The 13,912-nt window shown below is 38.5% G+C and overlaps 2 protein-coding genes across 3 annotated transcripts; both read right to left on the reverse strand.

The window, feature by feature from the left end:
• Positions 1 to 299: 299 nt before the first annotated feature.
• LOC139743795 (lengsin-like) lies at positions 300 to 13,888 on the reverse strand. 2 transcript variants are annotated; one of them, XM_071654250.1, is made up of 2 exons: positions 13,770 to 13,888; positions 300 to 2,174 (listed from the first exon to the last, which is right to left on the reverse strand). In XM_071654250.1, exons 1-2 carry the CDS (start codon positions 13,770 to 13,772, stop codon positions 789 to 791), a joined length of 1,389 nt encoding a protein of 462 aa, XP_071510351.1. In that variant the 5' UTR covers positions 13,773 to 13,888; the 3' UTR covers positions 300 to 788. The 2 variants fall into 2 exon arrangements, with proteins under 2 accessions (XP_071510351.1, XP_071510352.1); XM_071654251.1 differs by lacking the exon at positions 13,770 to 13,888 and adding an exon at positions 4,504 to 4,536.
• LOC139743796 (lengsin-like) lies at positions 9,977 to 11,329 on the reverse strand. Its single transcript, XM_071654252.1, has one exon. It carries the CDS (start codon positions 11,327 to 11,329, stop codon positions 9,983 to 9,985), a length of 1,347 nt encoding a protein of 448 aa, XP_071510353.1. The 3' UTR covers positions 9,977 to 9,982.
• Positions 13,889 to 13,912: the final 24 nt, after the last annotated feature.

Here is a 13,912-nt window from a genome sequence, read left to right on the forward strand (position 1 = left end):
TGGACTTACGCCTTGGCTTCATCATTCACTTAAAGATAGCAGATGTATATCTGCTCTTATATCATTGCATTTATTTTTGTAACTACGTGTTTCCATGTTTCGAATAGTAATCTGATGATTTTTATGTTTTTGTCCAGTGATATGTATCGAATTTGACTTTCATTGGCTTTATCGTGAAATGTGAAAATGAATTCATTTCAATTTAATTCAATCCAATTTTGTTTAATTCAATTCAATTTAATCTGTCACTCACAGCCAAAGTATCAATATGATTAACAAAAGGAATGCACCCCCCCCCTCTCTAGCTGTCTACTGAGACTAAGCCTAACGTGCATGTTTCCATGCAATGTAAAGGTGATTGTGAAAAAAAAAAGTTACCTGTATTCAATATCTGAATGTTTTTATTGTCACTATCACATCAAATACATTCCTGCAAACGTCTTCATTTCAGTAGCATTAAAATTACATAATGCGTTCAATGTTGTAACCATGCCCATAATTTGGGTAGTGGTATTTGTCTTGTAATACTGTAGTTTCACTTGAGTTTAATTTCGTTTTGGGATCTTTGGTGAGTAAAGGAATACTTTCTTATTTGTCATATTTGGCACAGCCAACAAATTCAAAAACTCTTTGAAAAGACAATCATTTCCGTTCATGTCTTCTTTTGTTAATCAAAATTCAACTAATCCAAAGTTCATCTTATTAAACATTGAATTACCATAAGTGTTAAAGTTCAGATGTTGTTTATGCCACTAAATTGCGGATGACTTGAAATTGTAGAGGCGAAATTACATCATAAAGAAGAGAAATTCTCTTTCCCATTCCTCCAGTCTGCCTTTCTCTATAGCTTCTTTTTCTAGCTTCATCTCGTGCCTTTTGGCGGCAACAAAACACTTGATGAACTCTTCTCCCAGTGCAGACGTGATCACTTCATCAGCTAACAGAGCTTCCACAGCCTCCTCCATATTGTCTGGCAGTGCTGGTGTCAGTGGTGGAACGTATTCGTCATCATACGCACTGCTCGCCCCGTCTATACCTTTGGGTAAGGGTAGCTTATTGACGATTCCGTCCAGTCCTGCTGCAATTGTGGCCGCCATACTTATATAGGGATTGCATCCAGACGCACCAAGTCGATTTTCGATGTATGTGCCTTTGTCTCCCTGGATCTTGATTCGGATGGCGCAGGTGCGGTTGTCTGGACCCCAGGTAACGTTATAGGGGGCAAAGGAATGACGCTTGAATCTTTTCAAGCAGTTGACCGTAGGTGCCATCAAAACTGATATAGCCCTTGCGTGAGCCAGGAGCCCTGCCACCCAGTACTCTCCAATTTTTGACAGGCCAGTTGAACTCGAAGCATCATACAGCTTGGAGACCTTTCCTGCTGCATCCCACAAAGAATGGCAGTAATGCGCAGAACTACCGTGCTCCTGAGGCCACGGTTTACTCATGAAACTAGCTACATAGCCATGCTTCAACGCTATTTCCTTGATGCCTAGTTTATATGTGTAAGCTGTATCGGCCGCCTTTATCCCAAACTCTGGTCTGTAGGTGACCTCCATGTGACCTGCACACGTCTCGAACGTGACGCACTCGACGTCGACCCCTGCTTTGGGCAGGTCAACCACGATCTGTTGGATAAAGTCTTCATCTGCAGAGAGGCGAAGCGAGGAGAACGCGTACGATTCGTGATCGATGGGCTCCATGGTATCTGCCTTCACCGCGTAAAACTCATGTTCATGTGCAGACCACAGGGAAAGATCATAGTCAGCTAAGCGATCAAGCTGACGCCTTGCAACAACTCGTGGGTATATAGGAACTTTTTTTCCGTTCATCTCACCCTCCACCAACACACGAGCTGTATTTTTCATCCAAGGTAGAATCGCGAACGTGTCCAAGTCGGGAAACACCCGACAGTCTTCGTAATGAATTTCTTCTCCATAGCCACTATTTTCGAAGGGATATCCCCTTGGGTCAAATATGAGTAAACCCTTGGAGAAGTTAACACCATGCTCCGCCGACGTCTTGAAATGTTTGAGGGGAACAGCGCGACACTGTGATATACCATACATATCAATCTGCTCGAAGCGTACAAGAGTAATGTTGTTCTTTTCGAGAAGATTCAAAATGTCATCCATCGTGATAAGGTGACTCCTTTCCGTTTTCCACCTCAGATACTGAAAGATTGAATAGCAATAAAATATGTCTTTATGGTAACATGATTGTCGGTTGAAATATACAGGCTATCAATACATCTCTTCTTCTTAAACGTGCATAACGGCAAGGTGTTTTTCAATGTGGTCAAGCCAGAAAAAAAAAGAATAACTAAAGAAAATAACTGGAATATCCAACTTAGATATTTGCAAGACTATTTCCAAGGATCATCTTATAAAATGAAAAATATACCAGAAACATTTACATTAAATAATTCCATGACATTTGATCTTGCGACAATTGCTCCAATGAAGTATCTGCATCCGTAACCCTAACCCTAGCATCTAAACCAAACAGAAATTCTACTCACTTTAGCCTAACCCTAATCCTAATCCTCACTTCAAACTAAACCTAAAATCCGATCACAACCCTAACCCTAACCCTAACTCTAATCCTAAGTCCTTGAGGAAAATGAGACCGGAGCAATAATTGTTGCAAGAGCAAATGTCACGTCACCCATGAAATTCCTGTTGATTCCAAAGCTGTTCAGGGACTTAAAATATGAACACATGTGATTTAATGTGTTTAGATTTATATCTCTTTTGCGTTTGTTTTGAATCAACAAATGAATTTCTTTTTCCAAAGGAAGTGATGTAGAGTAATGAAAATATCAACGTAGGGCCTGTACAGTGAACCATATACGCTGTAGAAGAAAGAAAGATGCAGTGTAATGATAAACGGTTGAGCGGCCTTGCTCTGTTTCACCCTAATGGGAAGTGCTGTCCCGCAATCTACTTTTGCCCCTTTCATTACCTTTGGCACATTGTGTGTGTGCGTGTGTGTGTGTGTGTGTGTGTGTGTGTGTGTGTACAAGGTCAAGTGCATTCTAAAGGTTATGATCTTGTATGGGTTAATGCCTGTATTTCAAGTTTTCGTTTCATGCAATAATGTCAACCAATATCATTCAAATGCATCCAGTTTTTGTGTGTAGTTATACTTTTGGATACAATTGTGACAATATTTATGGAGAAAACGTAGTCTGAGCCATTTCTAGTGTAAAAATTAGTGCATGGAGAAGCGTCTTCCGTCGTATTGTCGGTTTTTGTTTTGTTTTGTTTTGGTTTGGTTTTTTTTTGGGGGGTGGTGGTTAAATTGTGTCTGTAACCCATTTTCATAGCCACATGACAGCAGTGTCGAGGAAACGTGAGGTTGATCGGAAGTCCGTGTCCGTTACCGCTATCACTATCGTTTCTGATGTCACTATACATTTCGTCATTGTTAAGACTGTCGAAAATCTGTTCTTGTACTTTTCCAAGAGGTAGGGTAGTAGTAGTGGCACATGATATTATATATATATATATATATATATATATATATATATTTACCCTTATGGAACAAACACACGGTCACACAGTGTGGTTTATGTGGAAATGTCCCAATTTCACATTGTAACTATGTGAAATTGGGACATTTCCACATAAACCACACTATGTGACCATGTGTTTGTTCCATAAGGGTATAAACACCTGTACATATATATATATATATATATATATATATATATACATATATATATATATACATACATATATATATACATACATATATATATATATATATATATATATATATATATATATACATATATATATGGCAATAATAGCGTCACAACAGTGGAATGCATTAAATGCCAATCTTGATTTTAACGAATAATCCGAATTTTCGAGGATCCTTCCTCTTCAGGGATGACAGTGCGAATTTTCACAGTGTCATCCCTGATGAAGAGGAAGGATCCTCGAAAATTCGGATTATTCATTACAATCAAGATTGGCATTTAATGCATTCCGCTGTTGTGACATTGTTGTTGCTATTTCTAGCACTGCCAATACGCGGAGCAACTACAATAATATGTACATATACAGTTGTACAGCACTAACCAGTAATAGTTGTTGCATTCAATACGTCTGTATTGTAGGCGGAAAGAAGCTGATAATTACCTACCACGGGGTTCCAAGACGACATTTTCTCATTTGCCTCATGCATGTGAACCAGAACCCCATTATTACAAGGCTATATCACCATCTCTCTCCACACACACGACATACATGAACGTGTATCGCTTGCGATAGCCATTGTACCTCAGCCATTGCCTCGCAGCTGAGACGTTCTACAGTTGCGCCTTCCAAGTGCAAGGCTATATTACTTGTGAGTAACCGACGATACCGGTGTGCCCAATGCAACAAACTGTTTGATTCCAAATCCATACAAAATACCTTCCCATCATTTGTTAAGCATACATTATTATCATTTTAAACCAGCAATAGAGGAGTCTGGAAAGCGATTCAAACTCACCTGCTTTTCGCAATTTTGTACACATACACATTCCCCTGCACGCCAGAAATGCAGCGTGCGAAGCGAGAAACGAACCGGTGGCAAGATTTGTTTGTGCTATTTTTAAATGACACTTGACCTTTGGACTAAACGCTCGAGGAGATTCGCTTTCCCTCTCCGTGACCTCTGTTAAAGCTGTCCAAAACTATGACAGAGAAAAAAATATGACGTTAATTGTTAACTTGTCAATGTTATTGACGAAGTGATAAAGGTGATTATTTATGAGGATTATTTAATCTTCTTAAAAGCAGTTCCTTTGGTAATGACGTTCAGATCAAGGTTCGATTGAAAGCGTAGGATAGTTTCTTTTTTTTTTTATTTGACCTATTGATAGCCAGAAGAATATAGATTTGTGTGTATAGGACGTGTATAGGACGTAGGACGTGGGAAGGATAGTTAGTGTGCTGATATTTGTACATACTAGTATATATCTTTATAATGGATATACATTTCTATGCAACGCATTATCCACTTTTTTATTGCAACTATTCCAAATATTGCACCTAAAAGTGTGTACCAGATTATCAAATTGCAATTATATTTTTGTCACTTTGTTTTGAGATGTAATATAATGGAGAGTTTGATTCTTTAGGTCATTTCTGTTTATGAGCTTCCCTATCCGCATCAATTACCAAGAGTTTGATGATAATTGAAGGTACATGTATTTATAATTCAATTCAATTCAATCTATTTTCATATTTATCAATGAAGGAATCTACATCAAATGTAACAAAGTAAAGTGAAACACAATAGGCTATCCGGCTTGGATGCACAATGAATTACACAAACATAAAGAATATGGCGGTCAATCTTTGTAAGTTTGGCTCTATGTATGAATGCTAAAGAAATAAGATGGAAACTACTTTGAAGCAAGCTTGTCAAGCGTAGGTTCAAATTCTGAACCGAGTGTACAGATCGAGATAAGGAGCACGGATGCAGCAGATTATATTATGACCAAAATATAGAAAACCAAAACAAAAGACAAAAATACCCGGGGATATAGCAAATTGTTCTGAAATACAGATAGGGAAAACAAACAAACCACATGCTTCCGACGTATGAACAATAAATTGTTTAACGGTGTTTGAACAATTAGAAAACTCGACATTTGGGTCCTCAAAAGAGACGATGGAAGTCTTGGTAATGGAAACATATAAATGTACTAACAATTGACGAATGATTTACCAGCCAGTATAGCAATGAAGTGAGTACAACAAAGCCAGCTGTTAAAGCTCCCCGACATCTTTAGAGTAGGAATGAGAATGCTGGTATATTGAGGAATAAAGACAGTGACGCTCAACTGAATTACATGACAACAACCAAGCACAACAGCAAAACGTTCATAAACAAGAAAGAAAGGAATTTCAATGAACTTACGCGATGTAATTATTCAATAAGTACTGTCTTAATTTGTATTTAAAGGCTGACAATGATAAACAACCAGCGATTTCTACGAGGAGATCGTTCCAGTATTTCGGCCCTTTATACATAATTGGGGGTTTTTTTCGCAGAAATGGTTAGGATACGTGGAAGATAATGCCCTTTACCACTCAGTCTGCCCATGCTCAAAAGGCATGAAAAGTCTCTCACACAGCATAAAAGAGAGAAATTAAGAAAAGAAAGAAAGACGGAATTGTAGTCATCACCTAATGAAATGCTTATGAAATAGGTGTGTTCTCAGGAGATATAGTACGAATGTTTAAAAGAAGCTTGTTCCAGAGAGAGGATCCTGTGTGAACTAAAGACCTGTCACCGAACATGGTTTTTGTTTTTGGAACTGATGAGGCCAGTATCATGCAAATTTATACATATGCGCCGTATGTGTGCGTGTGTGTCTGTCTGTCTGTCTGCTTACGTGTGTATGTGATTTTGACAAATCAAATTATGTTACAACTGCTGCTACCTGCTCCACAGTACCATAGTACTGTTGTATCCAAGTGTAAGTGGTAAAAGGAGAAGAGAAATGATGGATGAATGAGTTTCGAGATATAACACGAGGAAACTGGTATGTAGATTACATAAATATCTCGTGACATTTGTTGTCCTCTACTTTTGCACAGAAACGATGTTTCATCATAATCACACCAGAACTTTGTAAGCCAACTATTTGCTGACTTCATCCATATTACTGCATCAAGCAAAAAGGAATATGAAATTATGCTCAGAATTTTTAAACCCTGACAACCTGCCTGAACACACCATGCCCTTATTGTTATGTTATGCGTGGGGTGAGAAATGACATATTACTGATGATAGTCAAATTTTGGTTGATCAATATCACCAGTTACTAGGAGCAACATCTAAAACAGAATATGAAGTGTTTCGTTTGACCATTCTTTTATTTTAAATGAAATAAAAACTTCATTTCGTTTCACTGACGAGAAACTCAATATGGGATACCAATTAACTTCAAGATCACACGATTAGTACCCATGTAAATGAGGTCACCGAACATTATTCTCATACTTCTATCTCCTTGCACATGTGGAATTGAACAAGAAGGGTTTGCACGAAGCAAGTGTTTTGGTGTTTTGTCAGTGTAGTTTCTACAACATTAACATTGCCAAGGCGTTGAGCGATTTATTCAAGCGACATGTACTTATGTATACAAAACAGATAGATCAAGGAGGAAGGCCATCCAGTGTTTTTCTCTTGCTTTACACATTTATATATATATATATATATATATATATATATATATATATATATATATAGGTTTATACATACATACAAAAGAAACTTAAAATTAATGGTGTGAAATCATGTTATGCCTATTACCAATATATTTCATATGTCAGTAGCTTATTACTTCAGTTTCATGATTTGGAAACAAATGAACTTCAAATCGATAACCACTGCACTAATGGTATCTTGTAAATATTTCGGGCGACGGGCGCGTTACACGGATGATGTCTCTGTAACCAACGAAGAATCACCGATAAAACACTAATGAAAGATGACTACCAAAATCCAACCAAATAAATGCACTATATATCTCAAAGGTCTCAAGAATGCATAAGTTATATACATCAGCCAGGTTTGGTTTCAGCATCTTCGAAATAGGCTACACCCATAAATGTATCTTCATTCTCATGACCTGGCGGGGAACCAGGCGGGGTGCTCTGAGTTCTGCTCTTACTTCGAGCAGATTACCAACAATTTTCATTATTCAGTATAACTAAGTATTGCCAGTCAATCAATTTCACTCTTTAGAAGCTGCGGGACGTGTCTTATGGAGGGTTATGTTTGATTCGACCAGATAACCTTGCTTCTGATTTTGCTGTTACTCTTCAAATGACTGGTCTTGGTAGCCATGATACACAGAACAAGGTCTGACATGACATCCCTGAATACCCCTTGACATCAATTGACTTCTTCCCTTTGTGCTTAACAGCTTCTGTTAGTACATTCTCTACCTTATAAAAAACACTCACACAAATAATGGTAAAAAGAAAAAGAAAAAATCAGCGAATTCAGAAATGTGGTGCGAAATAGTGTGCGGAATCACGAAAGAGGGGTTTCAGATATTCGGCAAAATAACTTTCCATCTTATTGGCTTGATGACGGGGAAATGTGCTTTGACAATTAAGGAACGTGAAGTGTGTACCCAAACTAAACTTACGCGATTTAATTACAAAATCAATGGTTCTCAACATGGTGGATACTTAACGGCAGCCTCATTGTCAATAACTCACATTCAGTAACCATATTTCATCACTCAGAAAACTTATCTTCCTGTACTGCTCAAACGGAATGGATTTGATGTTGATCACTGCAATTATTAATGAATTGTCTCATATCAAAATCCAGCAATTTGATTGACAGGAACCGAAACTTTCCAATGCTTTCACAGGTAGTCTTGGTTCTGCTCGTCACTTTCTCATTATTTGTTGTTAGAAACAAAAAAGTAGTAGGTCTATACTACTGGACGAATACACATACATTAAGCCTATGGTTTCATATTTCACTAAAGGCGACAGACAGATTTTTGTTTTTGTTTTTTATTGTTCCATATTCCACATTTCAACAAATACATAAAACATAAACATCACAATACAAACGCCTGGATGAACTGTCACGTACAGCTTATAAGACAATAAAACATGTGAAATATGAGGAATCTACATAGAAGCATTGCTTGTAGGGTGTAGATTCCCAGATGCGGATGTGAGATTATTTCTTACTTGGGTATGTAATTAAAGGAATGACAATTTCTGAATTGGAGAAATATAAACGCCAAAAAGTAAAAAGAAAAAGAAAAAAGAAAACAATGAAAACAATGTCCGCGGCACAGACTTCTTGAGTGTTGCGTGATGATTGTTATATCATTATTAAAGAATGTTAAAGAAAGATGATTGTTATATCATTATTAAAGAATGTTTTCCTTTTCAGCACATCTGCCATGCAAACGTAATATTGCAAAGTTAGTTTAAAATTTGGCTAGCTGACGGGGAAATGTGCTTTGACAATTAAGAAACGTGAAGTGTGTACCCAAACTAAACTTACGCGATTTAATTACAAAATCAATGGTTCTCAACATGGTGGATACTTAACGGCAGCCTCATTGTCAATAACTCACGTTCAGTAACCATATTTCATCACTCAGAAAACTTATCTTCCTGTACTGCTCAAATGGAATGGATTTGACGTTGATCACTGGCAATTATTAATGAATTTCCTCATATCAAAATCCAGCAATTTGATTGATAGAAACCGAAACTTTCTCATGCTTTCACAGGTAGTCTTGGTTCTGCTCGTCACTTTCTCATTGTCTGTTAGGAACAAAAAAAAAAAGTAGTAGGTCTACTACTGGACGAATACACATGCATTAAGCATATGGTTTCATATTTCACTAAAGGCGACAGATAAATGATTTTTATATCATTATTAAAGAATGTTTTCCTTTTCAGCACATCTGCAATGCAAACGTAATAATGCAAAGTGAGTTTAAAGTTCGCGACGTGAACGTGATAAAATAGTTTAACTTTAGAATAGAGTGCATAAGATATGCATTGTTTAAACTTTCACAGATTTTTTAATAGCCCGCTGGTGTGGCATGAATTTATCTAGTGACTTATTCTAAATAGTGTATCTTTAGTCCTGAAATTTTACATTCGATTTACGACACATCAAACTCTATGAAACCATTCATAAAAGAAAATGATCGTGCGATCCCCAATTCCTTCCAATGGATTTGGGATTCTAAAAGCAGATGAATATCAGTAATAGGTCAATAGAACATAGCTAAATATTCTAAATTCGTCGGTTGAGAATGATAAGGGCGTTAAGTTGCCACTAAACCCATAGTGTTCGAGACAACTTAACGCCCTTCTCATTCTCAACAGACGCTATGGTGTCCTTCTGAGAGTGACTTTTGATGATTTTAGCGTTGGAGAACCATAGAGCAGATAATAAAAAAACACATCTGCCAAAGGTAGCTCTACATCATGAAAAAGAAAAAGTCTCTTTCCCATTCTTCCAGTTTGTCCTTCTCTATTGCTTCTTTTTGTAGCTTCATCTCGTGCTTTTTGGCGGCAACAAAACACTTGATGAACTCTTCTCCCAGTGCTGATGTGATCACCTCATCAGCTAGCAGAGCTTCCACAGCCTCCTCCATGTTGTCTGGCGGTGCTGGTGTCAGTGGTGGAACGTATTCGTCATCATAAGCACTGCTCGCCCCGTCTATTCCTTTGGGTAAGGGTAGCTTATTGACGATTCCGTCCAGTCCTGCTGCAATGGTGGCCGCCATACTTATATAGGGATTGCATCCAGACGCACCAAGTCGATTTTCGATGTATGTGCCTTTGTCTCCCTGGATCTTGACTCGGATGGCGCAGGTGCGGTTGTCTGGACCCCAGGTAACGTTATAGGGGGCAAAGGAATGACGCTTGAATCTTTTCAAGCAGTTGACTGTAGGTGCCATCAAAACTGATATAGCCCTCGCGTGAGCCAGGAGCCCTGCCACCCAGTACTCTCCAATTTTTGACAGGCCAGTTGAACTCGAAGCATCATACAGCTTGGAGACCTTTCCTGCTGCATCCCACAGGGAATGACAAAAATGAGCTGAGCTGCCTGTCTTGTCAGGCCATGGTTTGGACATGAAGGATGCAATGTAATTATGTTTCAAAGCAATTTCTTTGATTCCTGATTTGAAAGTATGAGCTGTATCGGCAGCTTTTAACCCAAACTCGGGTCTGTAGGTGATCATTACATGACCCCGGCCGGCTTCACTGGTGACGCATTCGACATCAACCCCTGCTTTGGGTAAGTCGACCACAGCCTGCTGGATAAAGTCCTCATAGGCAGAAAGGCGAAGTGTAGAGTAGGCGTACATTTGATTGTCTACGGGCTCCTTGGTGTCTCTCTTCACCAGGTAGAATTCATGTTCATGGGCTGACCAAAGGGATAGACCAAAGTCAGACAAGCGGTCAACCTGACGTCTTGCTACATCTCGTGGGTACGCTGGGATTTTCTCTCCGTTCTTCTCACCGTCTACCAAAACTCTGGCAGTCTTAGTCAACCAGGGAAGTATTGTAAATGTGTTCAAGTCAGGAAATCCTCGACAGTCCTCTACGTGGATTTCCATGCCGTACCCACTGTTTTCAAATATATCGCCTCTCGGATCAAATGCGAGGAAGCACTGAGAAAAATTGAGACCGTTGAGGGCGGCTTCCTTGAAATGCCTCGCGGGCATTGCCCGGCATACGGGTATGCCGTACTGAGTTGCTTGCTCGAAACGGACGATTGCGACGTCATTTTTCTTGAGCTCAGATATGATGTCATCCATTGCAACTGAGTTTGAAACCTGAGGTGGATATATGAAGACATGATGGCTAATATGGCTTGTCTTATTATCATTCTCTTAAATTAACAATGAGAAGAACTAAACATTATCTTTTTCTTTGCATTTTCTGGTCGTTGATAGAGTAAAGTATTATCATAATGGGAAAATTAATTCCTTCAGTCATTAAATGAATAAGTCACTCACGTAATATCTCGTTTCTTACTCCAGCTCCAAGGGCAGTTACATTTTAAGGGGACTGTACAGTACTGGTTGAGGTAGGGATTCATGTTTTGAACATTCCTAAGTGAGATAATGAAAAGCCTCGTATGAAATATGAAAGAGCATGTAATTTCAAGAAGGATTCAACTTTTATTTGATGGCAATTGGTTTTCAAATGGCTGAGATATCCAAAAAAGTGCTAATAATAAAAGGCGACGTGCCACAAATTTATTAGGATCTCTTTGTTTTTTGGGATATCTCAGCCATTTCAAAACCGATTTTCATCGAATAAACTTTTGATACCCCTTAACACTGCATGTTCTTTGACATCTCAAAGAGTGGTTTCTGCATATCTCGCAAAACGTTAAAAGCTAAATCTACACCTCGACCAGAACTATACACACCCTTTAAGGATTGAAAATACCCCTCTCGACCCCTTTTTTTCCTTTCCCGAAAACTGCTGTATTTCTCCTTTTCTCGTTGTTATTGGTGCGATGCATGAAATTTGCCTGTATTCCATGCTGTATGATTGCAAATATTGTTTATTACATGATTCGTGTACCCATGGTCAACTTATTTTTGGTGATCTATTCATTTAGAATCTATTTTTGGTGAAAGTTAATTACCATGCTATGTCATCAATATCATTACCCTTTCTGGGGGGCATTTCATGAAGGAACTTGTCGGATAAAATATCTGACAAGTCAATTATATCCGACAAGTTTTGAGAAATTCTTTAGTCTGATTGGCTGATTTCTCTGAACTTATCGGATATAGTTGACTTGTCGGACATTTTATCCGACAAGTTCCTTCATGAAATGCCCCCCTGGTCCTCCGTGCGCGCGTGTGTGTGCGTGTGTGTGTGTGTGTGTGGACACGAGCGCGTTTGTTAGTGATTATAATATGTTAGAGTGATGAAAGCAAGGTACAATTCATCATCGTGGAAATTAGTGATGTTATACAATCGTACTTATTTTGTTACGTAATAGAACTTCACAATACATAAAAAATGTAAATGTTGCCATACGGAGAATGAATAAATGATGAAAGCAAGGTACAATTCATCATCGTGGAAATTAGTGATGTTATACAATCGTACTTATTTTGTTACGTAATAGAACTTCACAATACATAAAAAATGTAAATGTTGCCATACGGAGAATGAATAAATCAAATCAAATCAAATCAAATCAAATCTTATTTATTGCTATTATCATTATTATTATATGGGCTCTTGCATGGAGACTCTTTTTTCTTTTCTTCTCCTTCTCTGTGACAATGATAAAGTTTGACCTGTTTATGAGGGTTAATAGGTCCACATATTTTGATAAAAAATATTAACAACAATGCAGACGACAGCATAGTTACAGAAATAATTGCTAGCTCATTTCTGCGTCACAGATCCCGAGTCACAAGAGCTTGGCCGGCGGAACCGGAGGGCCGGGGGGGGGGGGGGGGGGGTCTCGGGCCCCCTCACTCTTCGTGTACCATACAAAGGAATACATAGGGTGTCATCACTTTGGCCCCCCCCCCCCCCCCACTTTTCTTATCCCGGAAGTACGTAAGTGGCACTAAAAAGAAATAGATAGAGATCTTGAAGTGTGAGCGCGATAAGGTTTTATGACATCATTCAGGAATATTTTTATAGGCCTACTTTATATTGTATTTTGAAAAAAAATGCCTTTATCAGACGAATGAGAGACGAATTGAAAAATTGTACCACTTTGGACCATGTTCCTTTTTTTTTTTTTTTTTTTGATGATGGAAATAAAACTATCGAATTGAAAAAAAAAAAAAGGTTATGTTTTTGCGCTGAAGAAACCCGGAAGTGGAAGGGGAATGATGAGCTTAGGACATTTTTTTTTTAATTTGCTTTTCAGCTGAAGAAACCCGGAAGTGGAAGGGGAGAGATGGGCTCCTTTTTTTCTTTTATTTTTCTTTTTTGCTTGTTAGCTCATGAAAGCCGGAAGTGCCCTCCCCCCCCCCTCCACACACACACACACACACACACACACACTTTTGAAAACACTCCGCCGGCCCTGAAGAGTTCCAAACAAAAGCAATAACAGCGATAACATAGTGGTAATATTTGGTAATTGAAGACGATATTCTGACACAATCTTTGTGGTGCCGCAGGAAAACGTTACTACAGTGCTCAGTATAGTCATGGAGCTGTTGCTATCAATGCAACGAAACCACATCGTTCTACGAAGCAGCAGCTTACCATTGTAAAGCTTCAAGGATTTCGGTGAAGCTGAAATTACACATACTGTATGTACAGTAATAAGCCCGTAACTTACAGAATTCAGCGTGCAGAAGGAAGCTTTCCCAAGATGTCTTCACAGCATGCGAGTACAGCGCGTGGTT

This window comes from Diadema antillarum, unplaced genomic scaffold (genome assembly GCF_040938485.1).
Source record: "Diadema antillarum isolate AM-2024a unplaced genomic scaffold, OU_Dant_1.0 seq00001106_RagTag, whole genome shotgun sequence".
Classification (NCBI taxonomy): Eukaryota; Metazoa; Echinodermata; class Echinoidea; order Diadematoida; family Diadematidae; genus Diadema; species Diadema antillarum.